Source organism: Anneissia japonica, unplaced genomic scaffold, assembly GCF_011630105.1.
Source record: "Anneissia japonica isolate Jap-2015-1 unplaced genomic scaffold, ASM1163010v1 scaffold287965_len1858130_cov191, whole genome shotgun sequence".
In the NCBI taxonomy this organism is placed as follows: domain Eukaryota; kingdom Metazoa; phylum Echinodermata; class Crinoidea; order Comatulida; family Comatulidae; genus Anneissia; species Anneissia japonica.
The window spans coordinates 1190490-1199246 of NW_022748342.1; the positions used below are offsets into that span (position 1 = coordinate 1190490).

An 8757-nucleotide genomic window follows, 5' to 3' on the forward strand; every position below is an offset into this window, starting at 1 on the left:
AGCCTTTCTGGTCCCCGGGCCCCTATGAACTCACCTCAATCGTATTATTAATTTCTCAAACTAATCCACCACCTGTCATCATCATTTTTCCATAATCACATAAGAAAATATAAAACATTTGAAGAAATGCTGAGAATGCAGGAAAGTGCATATCCGAGCATCAAAGGAATGACATTTTTAGGGGGAGGACCCCCCTCCAAATTATATAACACCTGTCTCTTATACACATCTAGATGTGTATAAGAGACAGGTGTTAAACAGTAAAATGAGAGCTATAAAATGGTAAAAAGAATAATTAAAATCCGACATTTCCTTAAGAAGTTACAAGCGTTTAAACATACAGCTGTTTAAAGAACAATATTTGAGAAATCGGCCTACAAAGTTTATAATTTCGGGCATTTCTCAGGCAGAAACCATCACCAAATCATTAAAAATTATTCTTTTAACATTGAAAATGGGGTAAATAACAGCATGACATGATGTATAGACATATAAACATTGGCTTTAGTGCAATAAAATAGTTTTGTTTTTTTTAAATTTGACATTCCAGCATGTTTTGGGCAATATCTCTGAAACAGGATTTGCGACGAGTGACTGGTTTGGATTGTCTTTGCTACATATAGTCAATTCATATATAACTTGACCGTGTGGAGAGTGCTTAATGTTGAGCTAACCTGGACATTAGCATAATTATATACAAATGCTACAAATGTTTCATCGCAATGTATGCCACTACAAGTAAAAGGTACTACTCATAGGTTAACAGTCAATGTTTTAAAAAATTATACCATTTTTTGCTGCTGGTGAAAAGAAAGACTCAGTTATCACTTCAATTCAATCACTGCTCTCTTTAAAAAAAATTGTTGATAGCACATACAATGTACCTTTCCGCTAAACCCCACCCCTTGGTTATTGTTGCTAAGGCCACATATCGTCGCCCACATCACGAACTAACACAATTAAATTCAATTGTGATAGTTCGTGAAATCAAAAAAGCACGTCAAAATACGCGCTGTTGTTGTTAAGGACTTTTTGTATGGTAAAGAATACAAAATTGCTTGACAACCAATAAGCGCTCGTTTTGATGCGCTACTGTGATTTTACGAACTAACACAATCGTGATGTGAGCGACGATATAGTGACAGTGTTAAAACATATGCAAACATGTGTATTAGTGGGACAACACATGTGTTTGTTAAATGCACATGTTGCTGCTCCTGTTCTGATTGGTCAGCTAGTTGTTAGGTTTGATTGACGCTCTGGAAAGGTCTATTACTTTTACTACTACAGTAGTACCGGGAGTCATACCATTTAAAATAAATTCCAGATGTACTTTAATATGCAACTGTTCAGTTTGCATAGTTATATTATATACCCTACATTCATCATTAATACTATATACTCTTGTGCAAGATACTGTACCATGTTTGTGCCTCATAATACTGTATATATTCTACCTCTACTTCAACTATAAAAAAAAATGTCCCTGGTTAAAAAAAACTATTTCACACCAAGTAAATATCTCTTATGTCTGTACCATGCAATTCCAATATATTAGTTAAATGTTATAATATTAAATTTCACAATTATTACATTTGTTCTTATTATAATTACTTACAGTTCCAATTTTCAATGCGACCAATATTATTTTAAAAAATATAGGAAAAAATATATCAGCAAAACCGTCACCCTTACACAATTGATAATTAGTTGCACACTGTGAATATTTATTTATTTACTTTTGACTGGAGTGCTTTTTCAGTAACACAGTAGTGTACTGCTTTTCAAAATGGTCCAATTTTCTTATAAAACATGACTCCAATGATCTGGTCAAATAATGTAGGAAGTGATTTGACACTACCTTCGGATTGTAAGAGACACTATATAGGAACTGGACATAACATTACACAATGCCCTCCATTTCAAGACCATTCTTTGGGACCTGAAATTTTGGGGTGGTCTCAGCGTTTGGTCTCAAATAAGACGGTTAGCTTTTAGTTAACTTTTGGGGAAGACCTTCGCTATTATCTTTGTCTATTTGGTCCCTCCCGGGCTGTGACTAATGCTGTTAATATATTTTTTTTTCTCATATACTTAAATATTTAATATTGTAGTGTTTGTGCTGTTCGCCAAATAAAATAAAAAATAAAATATTGAAGATTGTTAGTTCAAACTTTTATAAAGTGGTTTCGAATTAGAGGGGTCTCGAAATTAAAGGGGTCTCGAATATGAGAGGGCGTACTGAATTATTGTTATGAATATCATTAATACCATTATTACTATATTAATATCATTATTAACAAAATATTAATAGTAATAATGATAAAAATTATTCAACTATATCTTAAAATTGCATTCAGGAAATCTTAGCATTTGGGATTGTTACTATCCTGTCTCCGTTATTGAGGTGCGGAAATGCGATCAAAGTAATTGGTAACTAAACGCAATCAACACAATCATTAATCTACCCAAACTGAATGAAATTAACACATTCCCTGTCGGGAAGTTCACGTCTGACAGGGTTCACTCTGGGTGCTAATGACACGCGTTCACATTCACAATTGTCTAAACATACCACTATCGTATTGCACGTACTTGCTGGCATTGGCCGCCAGAACGTGAACTCTGATCCTGGAGGTTCAGGGTAGGACCCACCCGGAAGTAAATGATCTAAAAATACATACTGTATGTTTGTTTGTGTTTCATTACAGTGGATGGGAATGATTTTCATTATGGTGGCGCCCTTAATGCCTTGGCGTATGGGATGAAACTAAGACAAAAGCTTGGCAGTAAAATTGTTAAAATAAATACTGTGGTAAGCCTATTCTACCTCTTTACAACAAGATTTATACCCGTATTCTTTAGTTTGAGCACGTATAGTTTGTTTGAAAGCACATGGAAGCCTACTAACTGTTGAGCTAGGCTAGTAAGGTTGTCATTTGCTGGAATCTTTCAGCTGCGATCCTTTAAACAACTGTCAACAAGTTCCTTTAGGTTTGGATTCTCCATTGCCGCAGCGATCCTCTCCTTATCATTTATTTGCTTGTTGACTGAAAATAAGAAAATAATTTATTAGGCTGAATTAGTGCTAGGTCACAAACACCTTGCCTGTTGGGCATGATTACAATAACAAACATAAAAGTTCTATACTTATGCACTGAGTGGTTTCAAAAATTGTGTACATCAAATCATCTAAAATGTAATTTTTTTTATATATTTATATTTATTTATTGCACATCCAACAGTGTATACACCAATTACAGGATGGAATTATAAAACATAAAACTTACACTATATCAATAAAAAGCCTAAAATTATTTGAAGTATATATGAAGTTAGCAAAGAATATGCTTTCTATAACATACATTTTAATAATTATTAGATTTATCAAATTAAGGTTGATTTGACATATATTTCCATTCAGACTATATATATGAAGAGTTTTGAGAGAGAGACTTTCTGGGCAGCGGACTCATCACTTGGGCTTGAATTACTGCTTATCTTGCCACAACTAGTACTGACTGAAGGGAAAACGCTGTTGAATTATTCGCATAAAATCAGTTTAGATACTGTCATCAAGCCGGTTTGTTTTTCTTCATGATATATTTAAAATGTTAGACAAAACTAAATTGCTGGAATGTAGATCAAGACGTTCCTTTTGACTACACTGCAAAATACGCAGAGGAAAACTGTTTATATGGGCCCAGTATCACACCTAGTCCTGTGTTAACATGAAAACGTATGCTCAATGTATAAAATGATTAACATTTTGTAAATTAAAATTCATGTCACAAAGGTTTCTGGCAGAATTCCAAGGACACCACCGGAGTAGTGCGATACACTTGATTAACTTTTATCTATTGGCAGGGCAAAAGCTTATAAATTGAAATCACATCATACAAGAATGTGAGGCACACTTAAATTTTGTAAATTAAAATTCATGTCACAAAGGTTTCTGGCAGAATTCCAAGGACACCACCGGAGTAGTGCGATACACTTGATTAACTTTTATCCATTGGCATGGCAAAAACTTATAAATTGAAATCACATCATACAAGAATGTGAGGCACACTTAAAGTATGCCAAGGTTGTTTTGACCCCAGGGGGAACAAACCTTGACCTCGAGGATGCATGTGTGTGACCAAAATCATGTAAAAAGGGTTATTTTTCCCTCCCACCGTACTACTCACTCGAGTTGGTTCATTCCCAATTCTTGGCCATGGTGAACACCCGGGCGAATGTCAAGACCCCTTGAGGTGTTGAGACCTGTAAATACTTACTTTTGAGTAAGATTTCAATATATTACGTGAAAACGGGTGCTTCTTCTCTGCGTTGCAAAACGTGTTTAGGATCTTTTTTGAAGCATGGTCACACACATGGTACCAAGATTTAGATTCAGTGCCAGCCCCACCCCAGGGTTTTGACTTCTCTTATGCAAAATGTTGTAATATAAACAAACATTGTGAAAAACACATGATATCTTATTCTTACTTTCTTCTTCTGTTGAATGTGTTCCCTTAGTGATATAAATATCAACCTGAAAATTAAAAATAAAAAGAAATATTTAAGTACATTTAATTCAGGGCATTAAAACGATTATAAAACACTGTTAAATGGATTTTAATTAATGGAAAATATTAAATTTAAAAGAAAGTACATAAGGATAATGTTAGTGTAATAACTAATAAATGAAAATTAAATATGTTATGATACAATACAAATAAATAAAATACAAATAATGTAGAATAAATATAAGCTTTGGAAGTTTTAGCACATTCAGACAAGGAATGTTGCCTTACTTAATACAATGTCCCCCTATTATTTTTCTGATCATCAGTGCCACATCAAGGGTGTGGTGAAATGGGTGCGCCTCCTCAGAACCTAAAATAATCTTTAACTAAATGAGGTGAGAGACTAAATGGCTCAAGTCTCCTGAACCTTTAGTAACCATTAATAGCACAACAAACCATAAGGTCCTTGATTACCAATTCATGACCCTGGTTAAAAAACATCATGGGGCTGCACCTGATCATGCTAAAAAAAGGGCGATGTAACTTACCTTATGTTTATATGGTAGCGATCTTTCCAATTTTACCCGAAGACACAAACCTATATAGGATGAGAAGGTGCACAATGTGATAATCCATTAATATATCAATTATAATTTTTTTAAATAACATAAAAGTTATTGATTTTTTTCTGTTGCCAAATGTAAATTACAGTGCACATAATCACATAAAGGCTGAAAAAAGAAATTAAGTTAAGATATTGATTAGTTTCATTAGAAAGATTCAGTATTCAGTATATATTCACTTGTCATTTTTAAAAACATTTTACATTGAAATACATATATGCTACCTAATTCAAATGCTGTGCAGGTACACACATTTTTAGTCACTGTGTAAAAGGAGAGAGGGTGATAATGTGCAGTATCTCATATCAAGTACATTGCATATAAGCTAAACTGAGGACCTTGATCCAAGATAACAACAATCAATAATGCTGAACATTCCATCAGGTATGAATATTCATTGATTAGAAACCTTTTCCAATAAAAATCAGTAATTTATAAAATAATATCTATTTATTAATCATATCAATAACTTTTAGAAGTTGTATATACAGTTGTTACAATAAAAAAACCCTTTTGTTTAGATGGGTTTTATGAAACTAAAAGATGAATTTTGTAATTCGACACCGTAGCATTGAAAAGTAGTTAACATTGTCATATAAATATAAATGTTACAGACTTAATAAGCAGGCACGTATGAATATGGCAAAGTGTGATATCTGCTACTCGCTTCTTGGTGAAGAAGCCAAATGGAAATGTACACGTTGCTCATTAAGCATCCATAGGACCTGCATTGTGCGATGGTGTTATACATCACGGACGTGCCCACAATGCAGGCTCCACATACCCGCTTGGGAAATACCCCTTGAATTTGATACTCCTACCCAGTCAGGAGATAGAGATTTGTTGTTCGATGGCTCTGATAGAAGCTGGATTCGAACATATGATTTCTATAATTAGATTGGAAAAGTGTTTAACTAACTTACTTTTTTACAAAATCTTAATGAAATCCTTCATACTGTATATTTGCATAATTTTTACCATTTATTAACAAATTTTATATTTACAGGACAGATGGATTTTTTTTCACTGTGTACTTCTATTGCACATCTTAATGGATGCAAGCTGCAAGCCAAGTCTCCAAAATTCAATATACTCACAAAATTTTAACCAGATGGTACAGTATATGAAATCATGCAGGATTCATGGTCTAGTATTATATGAGACATTGGTTTCATTTAATATTTAATGCTCTAAATATATCATATCCATTGGCACACATCATAGGGAAGGGCACAGGGGACACATTTCCCCCACATATTTTTAAGTTGTTCCTCCTTAATTTTCGTCTGCAATGTAATTTCATAAGTCAATAGCATGCCTGAAAATTGTTGAATTTTACTACAGTATATATAAAAGTGTCATTTCCGGCCATCTAGGCACTATTTCCTTCAATTTTCTCACCTCACCTAAATTAAATACATCAAAGACAGTGGTTTTTAGTTTTATTTTCTATGGTACATCATGCATATTAATTAGATCTCTATGGTTGCTGAAAATCACTGATGAAAGATCATGAGAAATTTGTTGCACTTCATTTTAACTATATAATGATAATAATGAATTTCACTATAATAAAAGTGCCATTTCCAGCCAACTAGATGCATTATTTCCTCAAATTTTTGCACCTCAGCACAAACCATTGTGCGGCTGAGGTAGGTGTGGACTCGCGAAATGTCCCCCCACCCTTTAAAACAGAGCTGCACCCTTGATCATGCTTTACTTTTTAACTACAGTAATCATTAGTAAACAATATTGACATATAGAATTTACATCTCAAAGTAGCTCAGTAAAAGTATTTTGAACAACTTAAATATGGACCACAGTCTAAAAAACGTGAAAAACCAGCGTTTTATAGTATAATGTGTTTTTTGGGATTTGTCATTTTTCTCATTAAATTTTCATAGAAAAACCAAGCTAAAAACAGCCCTGTTCTCACCTATGAGAGTTGCTAAGGAACAATGTGGGACTGTTGGAGTAAAGTTAATGGTGATTAAAAAACAGTCCTTGTCATTCAACTTCTTCACTACTACTCCCTCCTCGCTAACAACATTCAATTCTTCAAGGGTCTCCACTTTCTCTGGATCTCTGATGTCCTTAATGAGATCTGGAAAAAAAAAACAACAGTATATTCATATACAGGTCGGGCAAATGGGCTAAAGATTTCCAACAGCAAACTATCATAAAATTACCATGGTAGCATTTCATTAATTTCATTTATTTGTCTCAAACAATTAAAATGTACATAAACAGAAATGGCAAAGAACAATCACAAAAGTACAAAAAAAAAAACAAGAGACAGGACACTCCAAAAGTAAAATCAATCACTGTGGAGTGGAGGCCCTTCAGTGCTTAGAGGTACAGTATGTAAATGTGGCAGCAGCAAATTGCTATCCATATACAGCAAAATACAGATAGGCCTGGTACACATGATTGGATATGGTAGAAAGATGGGAGATAATCTCTTGTTCTTTTATCTCTTCAAAAAATATGGTGTGCTCATTTCATTCCCAAAGATGAAACGAAAAAGAGCACAACAATCCACCCAAATAGAAACAGCCTCCTGCCTGCTCCTGCAATCTCGCAATCAAATTAGAATAACCCGGAAATTAACCCACTTCCCGCAAATTCATACTATTTGCATGTTTTTAGTACTTTATTACAAATTTTCTCCCGAAGTCCCACTGGCTGAAGTCAGAGTCGATGGTGTCACCATGCACAGCAAAATTAAGTAATTAAATTAAATGTGTTAAGAAAATACTATAAACCAGATCTCCAGGAATGGACTTCTTTAGTTCTATTTTCCTTATTTTTTCTTCTAAATATTAGCTTTTTAGACGTTCTCTGATGAGATAACATGCATGTCTTTTTCATTAGTTGTTTGCAGTGTATTACAGACCTAGCCTAGGCCCTAGTGCCAGGCCTCTACTATCTAGGAATACAGATCATTTCGGTCGTGCTTCGTTTCGGTCGCCATTTCGGTCGCGCCTTGTGTCGGTCGCCCTTCAACAAATTGTATGGAGCACCAATGGAGTTGCGAAAATGCCAAATTTAATATAAAAAAACTAGGCCTAATTATCATTATCAATCGGTTTATCATACTTTTTTTATTTATGTTTTGTTGTCTTTCTACTAAGTAAAAACATAGGCTACTTAAAAGCAAATAAATTTAATACTATTATTACTAAACTAAATTTCAATTAATATTATGGTATTTATAGGTTATTTTCTAGTTTGTTGCATTCCTAGTACCATTTCACTCTTTTATCGGACAGGGTTTTTTTTCGTTTTGTTATCAATTCTACGCTTTCTACTACTACATAACAAATATTTATACAAATCAAACTTTTTATCAGGAAAAACCAGCCAACTCGTTATTTAAATTACTATAACACTAGTTTATTAACAATTATTTTTATATTAGTATTAAAGTTTATTATTGTTACTATCTTACTGTATCACTTGGTGCTATTTTTATTCTTTTACAGAAACGACGCAGACGTTACGAAGTTGACCAAGTTTGAGATACATTTTTTTTTATTGTCTGTTGCGATATATATAGACTTTGTCTTATACACATCTAGATGGGTATAAGAGACTGAGTATTATATGAGACATTGTTGTCA

General features: G+C 33.6%; 1 protein-coding gene across 1 annotated transcript in view; it reads right to left on the reverse strand.

Annotated features, from left to right (window-relative positions):
- Positions 1-335: 335 nt before the first annotated feature.
- Positions 336-8757, reverse strand: part of LOC117120817 (cytosolic iron-sulfur assembly component 2A-like) — a 9748-nt gene continuing 1326 nt past the window's right edge. Inside the window, exons 2-5 of the mRNA XM_033265893.1 lie at positions 7071-7238; positions 5060-5109; positions 4492-4537; positions 336-3050 (exon numbers count right to left, since the gene is read on the reverse strand). Coding sequence (XP_033121784.1) covers positions 2953-3050; positions 4492-4537; positions 5060-5109; positions 7071-7238 — 362 coding nt within the window. The 3' untranslated portion in view covers positions 336-2952. The remainder of the gene's footprint in view (positions 3051-4491; positions 4538-5059; positions 5110-7070; positions 7239-8757) is intronic.